This window comes from Aegilops tauschii, chromosome 6 (genome assembly GCF_002575655.3).
Source record: "Aegilops tauschii subsp. strangulata cultivar AL8/78 chromosome 6, Aet v6.0, whole genome shotgun sequence".
Classification (NCBI taxonomy): domain Eukaryota; kingdom Viridiplantae; phylum Streptophyta; class Magnoliopsida; order Poales; family Poaceae; genus Aegilops; species Aegilops tauschii.
Window position 1 is genome coordinate 469,054,737 of NC_053040.3, and position 18,262 is coordinate 469,072,998.

An 18,262-nucleotide genomic window follows, 5' to 3' on the forward strand; every position below is an offset into this window, starting at 1 on the left:
CCCCCACGCATCGACGACGCTGGTCAGGGGTGCAGCAGGGACGGCGGCGGCACCCAACACGACGATGACGGCGGCGACTACACCAGATTCTACAGGCTCCTCGGCATGTAGAAGGCGGGCGGCGGTGATGGCTAGGTGTAGTCGTTTTTAGTTTGTGTTTTTAAGTTCTCTGTAAAATATCAATGAAATCGCGTAGTTTGGACGAAATTGTGTCTTGTTTTGGTCGATTTCATGTTTCAAAAAACGGCGTCTGGGCCGACCTGGGGGCGGTGGCTGGGAACCCGACCGGCACCATGCCTAGATTATCGCCGGTTCACCCCCAGGCGGCGATATTTCAGGCGCCTAGGGGGGCGAACGGCTGGAGATGCTCTAATATGGCTCAGTGTCAAACACTGGCTCTTCCTGCTCGCTCTCAATGATCATGTTGTGCAAGATGACATAGAAAGTCATCATTTCCACATTTGATCTTTCGACCAGGTCAGAGCGGGGTACCGGACAACATCAAATCGAGATTGGAGCACACCAAGTGCTCGCTCGACATCCTTCCTGCAAGCCTCCTGACACTTGGCAAAGTAGAGTTCTTGCCTCCTGGCACAGGGTTTGAGATAGTCTTCACAAATGTGGACCATCTTGGATAGATGCCATCTGCTAGGTAGTATCCTTTGTTGTAGTGGCGCCCATTGACCTCGATGTTCACCGGAGGAGCATGACCTTCAACAAGCTTGGCAAAGACACCCGAGCACTGCAGTACATTGATGTCATTGTGAGTTCTCGGCATACCAAAGAAGGAGTGCCAAATTCAGAGGTCTTGTGTGGCCACTGCCTCAAGTACCACACTGCAAGCTCCTTTGGCACCTTTTTACATCCCTTGCCAAGCAAATGGACAGTTTTTCCATGCCCAATACATGCAATCGATGCTTCCTAGAATCCCAGGAAATCCTCTTGTTGCATTTTATGCTAGGATTCGAGCAGTGTCATCGGCATTGGGTGATCGCAAGTATTGTGGTCCAAACACTGCCACCACTGCCCGCAAAACTTGTACAAACACTCAATGGTGGTGGACTCGGCCATGCGTCCATAGTCTTCCAGTATATCATCGGGAGCTCCGTATGCAAGCATCCTCATAGTTGTCGTGCACTTCTGGAGTGAGTAGAATCCAACTGTGCCGGTGCAATCTTTCTTGCATTTGAAGTAGTTGTCGAACTCCCGGATGACATTCACAATCCTGAGGAAGAGCTTTCGGCTCATTCGATAACGGTACTGAAATACTTTCTCGCCGTGTAGTGGAGCGTCGGCGAAGTAGTCGGTGTAGAGCAAGCAATAGCCCTCCAGTCGATGCCTCTGCTTGCTCTTACGGCGGCCCGGCGCCGAGCCACCTCGCCGCGACTTCACATTGTTCGCGAATAGGCCGACCAGAGCGGCGAGGATCATGAGGTGCTATTCGTCCTGGGTGTCGGCCTTGGCTTCCTCCTCCAGCAGCGCCGTGAACGCCTGTTCGTCGTCGGAGACCATTGCTGAACAGGCCAATTGCTGAACACCTGACGGGCGCGCAGCCGCCGGTATCCCCTGCCTGCGTGGCCAGAGCTCTGGAAAGCTCGCCGGGGAGCGCGATGGAGGCTGCCGGGATGAAATCCTCTCTTTCCGGCGCGTAAATGGCCTTTCTAGCGGCGGAGCAGCGGGTTGTGGGCAGGTGGGCGGCGCCGGGATCGTCACGGCGGCGAAAGGGGAAGTGGCGTCCTACAGCGCGCGGGGGTCGAATCTGGGCAGGGAAAAGGCGTTTCTCGCCTGACAGTGGTGGCCCATGTGCCACTTTCCCTTCCGCCGAAGCCCCCAAGTGCCCCCACGGTGCGCTGGGTTCGGCCTGGGATCGCCGGGCCAGAAAATGGAACCGGCGGAATTCGACGTCCTGGGGGGGGGGGGACTGGTTTTTTTACAGCGCCGACAGAAAAAAAGTCGTCCTGGGGGTCTGTTGGGGGTGGGGGGTGAGTGGAGATGCTCTTAACTGTACAAGTGTGTGAGGCGCGCTGGGCTTGGACGACAAAAGAAAACCAAGAAAAGGCCACAAACAGGTGATGCCACGAACTTAGATTTTCTTTTGAGTAACTGCCATGAAGTAATATCACATCTAGATGAGCCCTAGGCACACCTTTTATAATATTCTGCTTTTTTGGTGTCAAGTAGCGAGTTTCTGTGGACATCTAACCAATCCTAAAAATATAAAATATGATTTATCCTAAATTTGCTAGACTTTAATTCAAGAAAAATGTAAAGGACAAAATTTTGAATGTTACATAGGGCAATCATGTTATTCAGAAAATGTTCATCGGTGTGAACATCAAATTAAATTAACTTTTAGCTAGGTATATACATGCGAATCAACCTGTGGTTGAGATGGTTAGGTGGACAGTGGTATCCCCAACCCACCAGGGTTCAAATCCTGGTGCTCGCATTATTCCTGGATTTATTTCAGGATTTCCGGCGATGCGCTTTCAGTGGGAGGAAACGTTCCCGTCGACGACGAGACGCCTATGGTGGCTTCGTAAATCTCAAAATGATATGCCGGCTCAGTCTCTCGGAGGTGCTCATAGGGGTAGGGTGTACGTGTGTGTTCATAGGGGTGAATGTATGCGCGTATATATGAGCGCTTGTGCCTGTACTGATGCTCAAAAAAAAAAGCTAGGTATATACACACTATGGGGCATATGAATCCAATTGATTGGTAATATATCAGCTAAATATAGAAGACGCCTAATATTAATTTCTATATCAGTTAAATCATCAGTAACCGTTCCAGCCAATCAACAGAAATCATGCATGCTGGAGAGTCGCCTAATATTAATTGCTGCCAATTAAATCGCCACTTAACTCTCTAATATTATGCGTACAATCAATTAGTATATTTCTAAATATGGAAATACGCCTAATTTTAGTTTCCATAAATTAATACTTTCCTACTCGTACGTACTCCTACTAGTTACCCGATCCTCTATTTAAATGCTCCCCAATCCCCACCTCTTCTCCACACACGATCCTAGTTTCTAACCAAACTCCATCTCAAGGTAGCATAGCATAGCCGCTGCCAAGACACAATGAGAAGTAGCAGCTTCCTCCTCCTCCTCCTCCTCGCCGGTGCTGCTATTCTTTACACACCCACTGCAGCTGCAGCGCCTGATGGGGAATGGCAACCGATCCCCAATGTCGCCGACCCTCACGTCCAAGGGCTCGGCAAGTGCGCGGTGGACGAGCAAAACAAGGTGACAAACTGCGGGCTCAGGTTCGCCAAGGTTGTGAGCGGCAAGGTTCAAAACACAGGCGTCACCACATACCTGCTTGACGTCGACGCGCTGCGGCTCGACGGCTCGCACAAAATATATCAGGTGGAGGTGATCGACCACAACTCTTCGGGCAGTTCCACTTCCACATGCAAGCTCGTCTCCTTCGGCACAACCTGTTGAGCTTGAACGATCGATGGCTGGCTGTTGTAGTGACAGATCGTTGAGGTTATTGTTGCGTTCTTTTTCCAGCCAGCAATAATAAATAATTTCGTTCCATTCTTTATTGGCCTCTATGAATGAACTACATATTTCTAGTTTGAGACTTTTCATACTCGTAAATATTATACTACTGCAGTACTTAATTTACTATACGTACAAACTAGACAAGTGTGTAGGATGTTCGCCTGCTAAGGGAACCAGACTTTGTCAATCTCAAGACCTGATCCGCCGACTAAGTCTCTTGGAGGTGCTCATGTGTTCATAGGGCTGGGTATGTATGTGTTATGAGCATTTGCATTTGTACTATGTCTACCAAAAAGGAGGAACAGCCCTAATTTTTGCATTTCCGTTGTTTGAACAAATGTATGCAATTTCTCTAGACTTTCAAAAAAAATTATAAGATGGATCCTGATAAGTGTCGCGCCCTCAGGAAAAATTGGCCCGTTGCACGATCCTATGCGCTGTGTAGTGCTGCCCCTTTTTGGTCGGCTCATTACCGAGTATTGTTTCTTTCATTTTTCATTTTCATTTTTTACATTTCTCCTTCATTCTTTTCTATGTTGTTTCAATAGATAACCTCATTCATTTAAAAAAGATAAATTCATTCATGCTATTTCACAGTAATTCACATGCATTTTTTTGTTAAACGGTACTAATCAGTCCTTGTGACCGTTTTTAAATAACATAAAGTCGCATATGCTCTTCATTGAAGTATTTCAAGTATTATCTTGTACAATATTTTTGTCATGTGTGACTTTTTTCTAGATGGTGAACATATTTCAAAAAGTTTATCTTTTACAAAGTATCCTTAGTTCAACTACATCTTAGTAATTTGTTCTTTTGTTGCAAAACTTCATTTTCAATTTTTATTACCTATACCAACTAGTCCGATTTGGAATTCTCATTGTGCCATTAATTTCCGGCTATTTATGAAAACATTGTACCACAATCTTCGTCGGCGAGTCCGGTACAAGGGTTGTGGAGTGGGAGGCGTAGTGTAATCATGGTCCTTCCTCAATCCGGGCTTTTTTGGGCTGGTTTTAAAAAGGCAAACCTAAATAATCCGAGCCCAAGCGGACACGGTCTAAAAAATAGAACTATGATATTTTCCTGTTTAAAACCATTAAAGTAATATTTTTTTGGAATATATTCAGACATTATTATTTATGTTTTTCACTCAAATCCATTTTAAGCATTTTTGGTGTTATTTCAGGCTTCAGACCACCCTTTTGACGAAACCGAAGCTAAAGCTGACCGGACTGTCGGATTTCGGGTTTTGGGCTGGGCTGCCCATGCTCATCTCATTGTAGAGGATGTATTCAACCTTTTTTTCTTTGAACCTAGGATGTAGTCAACCTTGCGGATGCACACAACTACATACACATAGAATACACTAAAAACATACACATAGAAAAATGGGTAGAGGTTTCTTTGTTAATAATTCCGTCAAACGTACGTAGTACAATGGTGTTCTCCTCTTTATATGGACTATAAAACGATGAGCAGGGAACCTGCAAGGTTCGCGTGCGATCGTTTCCAGTAGAGCACATGACGGTCATTTGGAAATAGAACATGAATGAATAAAATGTTTCCACCCGGACACCAACAAAAGCTTTGTTTTCATCCCTTGCGCACAGAGAAATATAAGCACACATTTTTCTTTCCAGCCAACGTGTGTATGTAGAGAAAGGGAGAAGATCCCTTTTTGAAGAAAATAAGATAACGGCAAATGGTCTGGAAGGGTTTCAGTGTGCAGTGGACGGCTTATTAGCTTGTCCACCTTGCAGACCGATTGATCTTCAGAATCAGGCTAGGTGGCCCCTTGGGCGCGCCTTGAAGGCGATGTCCCTCGCATGCTTCTTGCTGGCAAGGAGTGAATTGCAGAAAACCATCACATTTGGGGTTAGCTTTGCGGAAAACTACCTAGTCCCTAATTATTTGCAAAACACACCGCGAATTCGGTAAACTTTTTGCAAATAGCACTGATGAGGTGATTTGACCCGTTTTATCACTTTCTGACAAGTGGGGTCAGATTGTAAGAAGCTGACTTGGCAAAGTTTTGACATACATGCCCCTGGATCTAAAAAGAAAAAGCAATCAGAGCCCCCCTGCTTCGACCCCGTCTGGATCGGGAGAGCCAGAGCCCCCGAGCTACCCAGCCCCCGCGCCACTCCGACATCCTCGTCGCCGGCGACCACCGCTGCCCTGTCTACCATCTCCTTCCTCCTCCCTTTTCTTTTCTTCTCCACCGCCGCCTCGTCTACCATCGGCGACGGCCGGAAAGGCGAGAGGTGAGGCCGCGTTGGCCGGGATTGATGACGCGGGTCGCCATGGCTGTGGATCTCGCCGTGCGGCGTCGTCCTGCCCCCCTCCCCTCGATGCTGATGGCCGACGGCGGCCACTGCAGCTAGCCAAGGGGCAGCCATGGCGGGCGTTGAAGGGCGTGCTCGCGCGCGAGGTGAAGGCCATGTGCTCACCGGAGCTCAGGGCACATGCTCGCGGGGAGGAGGGACGTCGCCTCGCCGGAAGCCAGGGGCGCATGCTCGCGCGGGAGGAGGAAGAACGCCTCGCCGGGGCGCGTGATCGCGCAGGAAAAGGGTGGCCGCCTCGCCGGCGCGCGTGCTCGCGCGGTAGAAGGGTGTCCGCCTCACCGGAGCCGTCAGGCCGTCCTTCTCTGCCCCGGGGCGCGTGCTCGCGGGAGGGGGGTCCTCCTGCACTACGCACATGAGCGGCGACTGCTCGCCGGCCGACGGCTCCGCTCTCCCCGTCCCAGCCAGCGCGTCGCTCCAGCGCCGCCGGCCAAGCAGCGCGGCGGAGGCCATGAACCCGACGCCCAGCGCGCCTCTGCCCGAGGGGTGGGGGGCTGATTGCTTTTCTGTTTTAGATCAAGGGGTGTGTGTAAATTTTTTGCTCTTACAATCTGACCCCACTTGTCAGAAAGTGATAAAACAGGCCAGATCACCTCATGAGTGCTATTTGCAACAAGTTTACCGAATCCGCTGTGCGTTTTGCAAATAATTAGGGACTAGGTAGTTTTCCACAAAGCTAACCCCAAATGGGGTGGTTTTCTGTAATTCACTCGCTAGCAAGCTGCTTCCGTGTAGCGGACTCGTGCTCTTCGTCGGAGTCTGACAGAGGGGCGATGGCAGAGGCAGCAGCCACATATCGCTGTGTAAGAGACACAGAGGAACGGGAATCAATATATACGCTAGCTACTTATATGGCGACCCACCACGAGGAAGGTTTTGAGTTGGAATTGGAAGTGGGTAGGATCTAGCAGTAGCAGTAGCTTGTAGCTATGAAAGGTACCTGGCTTAGGCCAATGGCATGGCTGCTGCAAGAGACGATGCGCTGCATCCAATCGAGCCACTGGACGGGACTGGTTGGTCTTTGGCCGCCGCGGTGCAACTTGACCGCATTCTTTGGAACCCCCCTCAACGCGGCAACCGGCAGATGAGCAACATCATGCCCTTCATATCTGACTTGTATCGATTTGAGGTTCTGGCAGCACCCGTGGAGTGGGGCGCCGCGGCGACTGGCCCTCATACAACTCCCCGAGATCTGTGATGATGAATGTAGTGAGATGATGGTAGTAGATTATTAAACCAAAGTTCAATTGCAGTAAACTGTCTACACATTAGTTAAGACTCTCGGCAAAAGATACAACACCATGCAATCTTGCAGCACGATTCTCTCCAGATTCGGGAAGCTCTTCAACACATGCGCCAGAACATGGCATCCATCCCCAATCTCACATTCTGTCAGAGCATCTCCAGCCGCGCCCCCAATAGACCCTCCCAAGGCGTTTTTGCCGCGCCGGCGCCGAAAAAACGGCCCAGTCGCCCCCCCTCCAGAAGCCCGTTTTTCGCCGGCTCGGGCCGAATCTGGTGCCGGCGGACCCAGGCAGAATCCGGCGCCCTGGGGGGCGCCTGGGGCGCCGGCACAAGCGAAAAGGCGCACGTGGGTCCGCCCTGTCGGCGAGTCGAGCGCTTCTTCCCGGCGTTTCTCCCCGCTTTTCTCCCAGTTCCCTCCCATTTTCTCCTTTCCTCCCGCCATTCTCTCTCCCGCTCGCCTCCCAGCCGGCCGCCATGGCACTGAAGAAGTACATCGTCCCCCGCGCCGCGGCAACCGCGACCGCCTCCGTCGCCCAGCCGAAGCAGAGGAAGCCGAGGGCGCCGCCGTCCAAGCCGCCGGGCATGACAAACGCCGATTGGAGGGTAGAAGTACAGCGACGGGAGGCCGTCACCGCCGACCACCGGCGCGAACCAGAGCATCGACACGTACTGGGCGCGCATCAAGGCCGAGTTCGACGAGCGCAAGCTCGTCGACCCCTACTTCAAAGGCGTCTACATGCAGCGCGGGTCGAAGGCGATGGCGAACCATTGGGGGCGCATCCAGGGGGCGTGCAACAAATGGCATGGTGTCGTCGAGGAGGTGGCCGCTCGCCCGGAGAGCGGCGCCAGCATTGAGGATCAGGTATGCCACGCCGGTCTCCCGTCTCTCTTCGCCGTGTGCGCCCGCCAACTGTTTGTTCGTCCCCGCGCAGTTGCTGCGCATGTTCGGCCTATATAGGCAGAGCAACAACGACGCCGAGTTCAAGTACCTCCACGTTTACAAGCGCATTGACAAGTGCGACAAGTGAGCGGAAGTCCGGCGCACCCTCGAGAAGGCCAAGGAGACATACAAGCCGGGCGCGCCGGCTCCGGGCGCATCAGAAGGGCGGCCGGACGGCAACAAAGGTGCCAAGAAGGGGAAACACGCCGACGCGGCCACCGCTCGCGTGCAGGAATCCATCCAGCACTGCCTCGCCGACGCACAGGCCCGGGCCGTCCTTCGTGAAGAGAAGACCGAGGCGCGGTGGTCGGTGTTGATGTCGACAAGCGCCGTCAAGCTCGACCTACTCCGGACCAACGTCGTCGCGAAGAAGAGGAACACCGACCTGGCTTTCCTGCTGGGCGGGGCGGACATGCTCCAGAGCACCGACGAGGCGGTCAAGGCGTGGTACAAGGCGCATGTCGGCCTCATCCTGGACCGGCTTCCCTCGACGACGCCGCCCACGCCCACGCCCACGCCGACGCCGCCCACTCCCACGCGCACGCCGACGCCGCGAACTGCTGGAAATATGCTCTAGAGGCAATAATAAAATGGTTATTATTATATTTCCTTGATCATGATAATTGTCTATTGTTCATGCTATAATTGTGTTATCCGGAAATCGTAATACATGTGTGAATACATAGACCACAACATGTCCCTAGTGAGCCTCTAGTTGACTAGCTCGTTGATCAAAAGATAGTCATGGTTTCCTGACTATGGACATTGGATGTCATTGATAACGGGATCACATCATTAGGAGAATGATGTGATGGACAAGACCCAATCCTAAGCATAGCACAAAGATCGTGTAGTTCGTTTGCTAGAGCTTTTCCAATGTCAAGTATCATTTTCTTAGACCATGAGATCGTGTAACTCCCGGATGCCGTAGGAGTGCTTTGGGTGTACCAAACGTCACAACGTAACTGGGTGACTATAAAGGTACACTACAGGTATCTCTGAAAGTGTCTGTTGGGTTGACACGGATCGAGACTGGGATTTGTCACTCCGTATGACGGAGAGGTATCTCTGAGCCCACTCGGTAATGCATCATCATAATGAGCTCAAAGTGACCAAGTGGTTGGTCACGGGATCATGCATTACGGTACGAGTAAAGTGACTTGCCGGTAACGAGATTGAACAAGGTATTGGGATACCGACGATCGAATCTCGGCAAGTAACGTACCGATTGACAAAGAGAATTGTATACGGGATTGATTGAATCCTCGACATCGTGGTTCATCCCATGAGATCATCGTGGAACATGTGGGAGCCAACATGGGTATCCAGATCCCGCTGTTGGTTATTGACCGGAGAGTCGTCTCGGTCATGTCTGCGTGTCTCCCGAACCCGTAGGGTCTACACACTTAAGGTTCGGTGACGCTAGGGTTGTAGAGATATTAGTATGCGATAACCCGAAAATTGTTCGGAGTCCCGGATGAGATCCCGGACGTCACAAGGAGTTCCGGAATGGTCCGGAGGTGAAGAATTATATATAGGAAGTCCAGTTTCGGCCACCGGAAAAGTTTTGGGGGTTACCGGTATTGTACCGGGACCACCGGAAGGGTCCCGGGGGTCCACCGGGTGGGGCCACCTATCCCGAAGGGCGCCATGGGCTGAAGTGGGAGGGGAACCAGCCCCTGGTGGGCTGGTGTGCCCCCCTTGGGCCTCCCCCTGCGCCTAGGGTTGGAAACCCTAGGGGTGGGGGCGCCCCCCACTTGGCTTGGGGGGAAGCCACCCCTTGGCCGCCGCCCCCCTGGAGATCAGATCTCCCAGGGCTGCCCCCCAGGAGGCCTATATATAGGAGGGGGAGGGAGGGCAGCCGCACCACAGCCCCTGGCGCCTCCCTCTCCCTCTCGTAACACCTCTCCCTCTCGCTGAGCTTGGCGAAGCCCTGCCGAGATCCCCGCTACTTCCACCACCGCGCCGTCGTGCTGCTGGATCTTCATGAACCTCTCCTCCCCCCTTGCTGGATCAAGAAAGAGGAGATGTCGCTGCTCCGTACGTGTGTTGAACGCGGAGGTGCCGTCCGTTCGGCGCTCGGTCATCGGTGATTTGGATCACGACGAGTACGACTCCATCAATCCCGTTCACTTGAACGCTTCCGCTCGCGATCTACAAGGGTATGTAGATGCACTCATCTCTCTCGTTGCTAGATGACTCCATAGATTGATCTTGGTGGTGCGTAGAAAATTTTAAATTTCTGCTACGATCCCCAACACGAACAAGCCCGACCGATGATGCCGCCGAGACTGCCCGCAGCGCAGAAGCCACGCCGCCAAGCATAGAGACCCCGTCAAGCCCGCGCACGCCGACTCCGCCGACGCCGGAGGCCGACCTCGCCGTCTGATGCGCGTTTCTGTTCTGATTTTTGTACGCCGAACTTTTCATCGATCGCCGATCGCCGATCACCGCTTGATCGCCGGATTGTGGCGTTTATTTTTGGGCGCGGGAATGAACTACGTTTGAATTTGCCAAAGCTGGGGGGAGGGCGCCTGGGGCCGTGGGTGGGAGTTAGGCCGCCCCCAGGGGCTGAACTAGCGCCGGCTCGCCCCCAGGGCACAGTTTTTCGGCGCCGTGGGGGGGGGGGGGGGGGGGGGGCGAACGGCTGGAGACCAACGTTCTCAGGTTATGAAACTCGCTGAACAGTTCGGGTTCCTCCCCAACCAATCCATATAGCTTATACAGATCAGTTGATTTGATGCACAAAGAAAGATAGATAGAATAGTACGTACGTACATACCCATCCGGTGAACCACCGCAGTTCCAAAGCTCTGGCAGTTCGAAGGGATTTCAGGAGACCGAGTACACCGGCATGGCATGAGATGGATGCCACGGCAAGGGACGGCATCTCTTCTTCGACGGCGACCGGCATGCCGACGTTCAAGGAAACGAAGGCAGGAGCGGTGAGGCACAGTCGCGCCTCAGTGGAACTGCTCTCGATGGCCAACCTCTTGAGCGACCGGGAGGCGATGCAGATGCGGTTGGCGTTGTCGTCCCAGGACCGCCGGTGGCACTCGCAGTTGACGAGCTGCAGGTCTTCCAGGACAGGGCACCGGGATCTCAGCTCCTCCTCGAAGCTCTCAAAAAGGATCAATCCGGAGAGGGACAGCCTCGTTAGACGGCTGGTGACGGTGGGTGTGCGGGAGAAGATGCCCAAGGAAAAGAAGGGATCCTTGTGAGATCTGTGGTGGCCGCCAGCGGCATGGTCGAAGTCGCAGGCGACGCGGAGCTCGGCGGGGCGGCGCGCAAGGCCGCGGCGGATCCACCGGTCCATGCCCCTGCGGAGGTCCACGTCGGCGCCGAGGTTCAGCCAGTACGCGTCGAGCGGCGACGCGACGTTGAGGGGCAGGACGGAGTCGGCGAAGTCCTCGAAGTCTTGTCGCTGCATGAACTCCCTGCCCATCCTCTTGTCCTGCGCTTGTCTGTGCGCGTCGTACATGGCCGCATCGAAAGCGCCATCTGCCCGGTAGAACGCCTCCGGTTCCGGCGCGCCAGAGGTGCCTCCACCGGCGCGAGAGCAGGCTGGTGTGCACCGCCTGCCGGGAGCGGAGGTGCGACAGCACGCTGTGCAGGAGGCAGTCCGGAAGACTGCTCAGCCGGTCGCCACCGGCAGCGGCAGGTGCCGTCCCCATTGAGAGAGAGACACTCGATCGAATCTTGGTTCGATCCCACGATCGATCTCTATCCTGTCCAGTATTTACGGGCGGGAGTTAGGTTAAGTATACCTGATCGATACGGTAGACGTCGGTCATGACCAGCCTAATGCCGATGGAAACGATCGTTAGGGCATCTTCGGCCGTTCGGCCCCCAAGGGCAATTTTAGGCGAAAAATAGCGCCTCTTGGAGGCTTGCCGGTGATAATTTAGGCGGGTGGGGGGGGGGGGGGGGGGGGATCGATTCCCAGCGGCGACCGCAACGGCATCGACCAAAAAAATTATAAAAACCCAAAATCTATGAAATTTGCTTGATTTGGACGAAATGTAGGTTAGAACATAAAAAAAATCTACTCGTAGTTGTTCATGCCGAGGAGGTTGTAGAAGACGGTGTAGTCGTCGCTGTCGCTCGACGGTCCGTCCTTCGGGGCGTCCTTGCTGCAGCCCTGCCCTGGGTCGCCGCTGCGGACCAGCTGGCTCGGCGCAGTGACCTCGTCATCGCTGTCGGAGAGCACAACGACACCGCCCTCGTCGCGGCCGCGGCGCCGTGCGGCGATTTCTTCCAGAGCGTGGCGTTGGCGCTCCATCTCCTGCGCCATGTAGTCCTACCACGACCAAGCGAGGCCCCTCTCGAGGTTGCCGGCCATGGCCTCGTGCTCCTGCTTCACCACCACGGTTGCCGCCGGCTCCTTCTTCGGCTTGACCAGGCGAGAGTGGCCATGGGGAGGGGAAGGGACCCAGCTGCCCTCGTTGATGACGAGGTTGCCGCCGCGGCTGCGCCGGCGGAGCGGCGTCTCCTACGGCTCGGGCTTGATGGGGAGGAGTGCCGCCGGCGCCGACCCGGAGGAGCGGGAGCCCGAGGACGGCGTGTCCATGCGCCTCGGCATCCAGGAGCTTCCGCAGCAGCGAGAGAATGAGGGCACCGGGCGAGAGAAGAAGGGCGGCTAGAGAAGGAAGGTGGCGGCTTGGCGAGCGTGTGGCGAGCAGCGGCGAATGTTGGTTTCTATAGCGGCAAGAAGGCGGGAGTGGTGTGGACGCGTGGCGGGAGTGGTGTATCAAACATTTTTAGGGTGACGGGAATATCACAGTTGTCAATGCCATAATTATTTTCATGTATTGTATTCAGTATATCTCCTTAGTGAAGGCAATATCACTGCTGCACAAAATCAAAGAGCATCGCATCTTGGGTCATGAACTGTAAAATAGAAGGACAATACATATATAAGTTCTATTCGATCACACATACACACACAAACAAATACAGAGAGGGAGGGAGAGAGTGGACCACCCACCCGAGTGGTGACCGAGCTCGGTATTTTTTTTCAAAATACATATTTAAAAGTAAAAATATAAAAAAACAATGGAAACTTACATGTGTTCGTAGCTAAGGTGTGAATTTTTTTGTTTTTTTTTGAAAATTTTGTGATTTGTAGGCTGTCCAAAAAAAATCCGGTCCAACAACAAAAAGTTGTCCTGTTTTGGAAATACATATCTGTCTTTTATTTCGCCACGTGTGAAGGTATACTCTTATGAAATTTTGCTCATACCTATTATACATGTGGATGTGTGTTCACAAAAAAATTCAAATAATTTCGCGCCAGCTGTAGCACCATTGGCAATTTTTTCGCCCAACCCCGACATAGGAGGAACCGACAAGTTCTGACCATTGTGAGGGAAATAAGTTGTGACCATTTAGACACAGGAAGAGTTATATTTTGTTTGAGTCGAGGAAATTGCTGGAATAGATTTCAAGCAAAGTAAAGAGAACAGTTTGAGACATTCGGACTGAAATAATAAACACTTCCACATTCAGTCGAGGAAATTGCTGAAATAAGGATACATAGTACTCCCTGTTTAAAGAAATATAAGGGCGTTTAGATCATCATTACTTTAATGATTTAAACGCTCTTATATTTCTTTACAGAGAGTATATAAGAAGGATATGTGAACATAAAAGTTGTTCCATTATCCTGTCTACTATAACCGGCACTAGTAGAAAAAGAGGCTTCCATACGCCCCCATTAGTCCCCAAAATAATCGAACCGCGACCAAAGGGGTCTTTAGTCGCGGTTCAGGAGGGGAGCCGCGACCAACTATTTGGGCCCAGCGCGCGCTGGCGGACGGGAGGGGCTTTAGTCCCGGTTGGCCTGGCCAACCGGGACTAAAGGTCCTCAGGCTGGCCCGAAGGCCTTTAGTCGCGGTTGGCCAGGCCAACCGGGACTAAAGGTCTAAGCTTTAGTCCCGGTTGGTCTGGCCAACCGCGACTAATGGCCCGAACCTTTAGTCGCGGTTGGCCAGACCAACCGGGACTAAAGCTTAGACCTTTAGTCCCGGTTGGTCTGGCCAACCGCGACTAAAGGGATTTGAGGCCTCATTTTCAAACTCTACCCCCCCCTGGATCGCCTTTTCAGTTTTAGAAAAAACAAAAGAAAAAATGATGGAAATGTCAAAAAAATAAAATAAAATAAGTTTCCCATGTGATATGAGGTCTAGCTGTTGGAAAATTAACAAATATGAATTTCGACTTTATTTGCAAAATCTCTCTGCAATTTCTTAAAATGGGCATAACTTTTGCATACGAACTCGGATGGAAAAGTTTTTTATATGAAAAATCATCTACTCGAAAAGTTACATCCGAATTTAACCGGGGAAACTCCGTTAAACATTATCAAAATCCTCAAAAACCTAACAGAAAAAAAGATACGGGGCTTTTAAGATTTGGAGAGGCAAAAAAATTCAAAAAATTTCAAATTATGGTCAAACTGTGGTCAAACAATGGTCAAACTAATTATTCTAGAATATTAGTGTTACTAAATAATTATTTCAGTTTTTTTAAATTTTGGTCAAATCTGGTCAAACAGTGGTCAAACAGTGGTCAAACAATGGTCAAACTAATTATTCCAGAAATATTAGTGTTACTAAATAATTATTGTTTTTTAAAACAATAGTTTCAAACTCAAACAGTGAAATGTGTCACTTCATGCTCAAGCTAAATTCCTGAGGGTTAATAGAATTGACATCCTACTATTGTCAGGAAAACAACAAGTGCAGACTTGGAAACGAGGGAGAATAGAACCCAGAAGTTAAGCGTGCTCAGGCTGGAGTAGTGAGGGGATGGGTGACCGTCCGGGAAGTTAGATGATTTGGAATGATGAGGGGTGATTAGAGATTAGAGGTTAAATTGAGCAGTGATGAGGGGTGGTGATTAGAGATTAGAGGTTAAAATAATTCAGAAATTTGAAAATAAAAAAAATTTAAAAAAATTCGAAAAAAACCCTGCGGAGGAGGCCTTTAGTCTCCGTTAACCACGAGAACCGGGACTAAAGGACGGGCCTTTAGTCCCGGTTGGCCACGAGAACCGAGACTAAAGCCTTTAGTCGCGGTTCGTAAGAGGCGCGACTAAGGGGGGGGGGTCTTTAGTCGCGCATATTTAGGCCCGGTTGCACAGCCGGGACTAAAGGCCTTTGCGAACCGGGACTAAAGGCCTTTTTTCTACCAGTGCGGGTGCATACATGTAGTTAGCCATACATAGGTTATTACTTGCACTGGCCGCTAATGCACCAAACTATTCTTCTTCCTCAGTAATGTACTTCCCTCGTAAACTAATATAAAAGCGTTTAGATCATTAAAGTAGTGATCTATACGCTCTTATATTAGTTTATAGAGAAAGTACTAGTCAAGGAAGATATGCTCGTCTAGAAAAAGTCATAGTCTTGGATGTCGCCCTCGCCATTCAGCCATGTGATAGCTCCATCATCGGTGACCCTGTTGTTGTTGATGTCCATGGGCACATCCAGCCCCCGAAGTGCTTCTAGTGGAAACATGAACTGCTCATCTGTATTCATACCCGTTGCTTCATATGATGCCATGGCAAGATCAACGTCTGACGGTGCAGCCATCATTTCGGCCACCATTGCGATATCTTCTTCCGCTGAAGCCACGGCATCCGCCTGATCAGGCGGCACAAATGTGCCAGCGGCGGCGGCACCATTTTTGGATGCTTCCATTGTCGGTTCAGTGCTGCCAAAGAAAGCTTCTATTTCTGCATCAAAAGACTCGGGGACAAGAGAGGCAGTACGATACTGTGAAGCTGCAGTGACATGATCGCCCGCATATTGCGCAGGTGGCGTGGCTGATGCTTGCAGAGATGGGCCTTGGTAGGAAAATGGCCCAAAGAACACCTGTGGGAAGGTATTCGGGTTGTAGCTAGACGAAGGCGGACCCTTTGTTAGCACGTCCGTCGGTGCAATGTCGCTGATGACATCATTCACGGTTTGTTGTTGGGAAGATGAAGGCCATGATGCTGGAACAGGGGCATCGCTACCGACGGCGAAGGGCACGGCAGAGATGTTCGAGGCCCTATCGACGGAGGATATCTGCGGCTGATGGGCGGTTTGAACGATATGGGTCACCTGTGGAGGGCGGTCACCTGAGCGCGGGCAAGGGTTCGAGGTGTTGCACATGTCATTCTTCATTTGGAGCTTCGCACGGTATTTCTGCATCGATGGATGGGGATCACCGTAAGTCATGGTCAAAGAATTAATACGGCATCTTTAATTTTATGTGTAGAATGATGTTATGAAGCAATAAGGCTAGCCATAGTGGGGGTAACATAACCGGTATCATGCATTTGAGACTCGCAAACATGCTTATATGACAGACAATTAAAAAAAAGAGTGTTATAGTAACATAGCTAAATACTGTATTGTAATAAATGTTATGCTATTATGTGTCATGCATGGCAATAAATTAGACCACTTATGATACTAATCTATGATATTATGCACTATGAATGTACTACCTCCGTCCTGATTTTTTAGTCCCCATTGTATTTTGTGTCAAAGTTTGACCAAAAATTTAACTAATAAAAGATTAATGTATGTCACAAAAAATTATATCATTAGATTCGTATTTGAACATAGTTTGATGATATTACTTTTGATGACATTCATTAATATTTTCTTAGTTAAATTTATGGTCAAAATTTAACACAAAACACGAAGGGGATAAATAAACCAGGACAGAGGTAGTAGTGTCATACACTAATATTATATGCTTGATACTAGTATATGATACTCCCCACTACAACCAGCCTAATATTAAAAATTGCAGCTCACATAAAGTATCTACCTTAGGTTCTAGAACTGGTTTTTTTATAGAAAATCTAGAACTGGTACTCTAATTAGGAACCATTAATGTTACAGAAAATGCAGTTAGCCCAAAAGTTGGGAACCCCGTTAAACATTATCAAAATCCTCAAAAACCTAACAGAAAAAAAGATACGGGGCTTTTAAGATTTGGAGTGGCAAAAAAATTCAAAAAATTTCAAATTGTGGTCAAACTGTGGTCAAACAATGGTCAAACTAATTATTCTAGAATATTAGTGTTACTAAATAATTATTTCAGTTTTTTTTAAAATTTGGTCAAATCTGGTCAAACTGTGTTCAAACAGTGGTTAAACAATGGTCAAAGTAATTATTCCAGAAATATTAGTGTTACTAAATAATTATTGTTTTTTAAGACAATAGTTTCAAACTCAAACAGTGAAATGTGTCACTTCATGCTCAAGCTAAATTCCTGAGGGTTAATAGAATTGACATCCTACTATTGTCAGGAAAACAACAAGTGCAGACTTGGAAACGAGGGAGAATAGAACCCGGAAGTTAAGCGTGCTCAGGCTGGAGTAGTGAGAGGTTGGGTGACCGTCCGGGAAGTTAGATGATTTGGAATGATGAGGGGTGATTAGAGATTAGAGGTTAAATTGAGCAGTGATGAGGGGTGGTGATTAGAGATTAGAGGTTAAAATAATTCAGAAATTTGAAAATAAAAAAAATTCGCAAAAAAAACCTGCGGAGGAGGCCTTTAGTCCCGGTTGGCCATGAAAACCGGGACTAAAGCCTTTAGTCGCGGTTCGTAAGAGGCGCGACTAAAGGGGGGGGTCTTTAGTCGCGCATATTTAGTCCCGGTTGCACAGCCGGGACTAAAGGCCTTTGCGAACCGGGACTAAAGGCCTATTTTCTACCAGTGCGGGTGCATACATGTAGTTAGCCATACATAGGTTATTACTTGCACTGGCCGCTAATGCACCAAACTATTCTTCTTCCTCAGTAATGTACTTCCCTCGTAAACTAATATAAAAGCGTTTAGATCATTAAAGTAGTGATCTATACGCTCTTATATTAGTTTATAGAGAAAGTACTAGTCAAGGAAGATATGCTCGTCTAGAAAAAGTCATAGTCTTGGATGTCGCCCTCGCCATTCAGCCATGTGATAGCTCCATCATCGGTGACCCTGTTGTTGTTGATGTCCATGGGCACATCCAGCCCCCGAAGTGCTTCTAGTGGAAACATGAACTGCTCATCTGTATTCAGACCCGTTGCTTCATATGATGCCATGGCAAGATCAACGTCTGACGGTGCAGCCATCATTTCGGCCACCATTGCGATATCTTCTTCCGCTGAAGCCACGGCATCCGCCTGATCAGGCGGCACAAATGTGCCAGCGGCGGCGGCACCATTT

General features: G+C 50.2%; 2 protein-coding genes across 2 annotated transcripts; one reads left to right on the forward strand and one right to left on the reverse strand.

The window, feature by feature from the left end:
• Nucleotides 1-957: 957 nt before the first annotated feature.
• On the reverse strand, nucleotides 958-1,431 carry LOC120967189 (uncharacterized). Its single transcript, XM_040393798.1, has one exon. It carries the CDS (start codon nucleotides 1,429-1,431, stop codon nucleotides 958-960), a length of 474 nt encoding a protein of 157 aa, XP_040249732.1.
• Nucleotides 1,432-3,030: 1,599 nt separating this feature from the next.
• LOC109770145 (cysteine proteinase inhibitor 5-like) lies at nucleotides 3,031-3,595 on the forward strand. Its single transcript, XM_020328858.2, has one exon. It carries the CDS (start codon nucleotides 3,090-3,092, stop codon nucleotides 3,453-3,455), a length of 366 nt encoding a protein of 121 aa, XP_020184447.1. The 5' UTR covers nucleotides 3,031-3,089; the 3' UTR covers nucleotides 3,456-3,595.
• The last annotated feature ends 14,667 nt before the right edge of the window (nucleotides 3,596-18,262 follow it).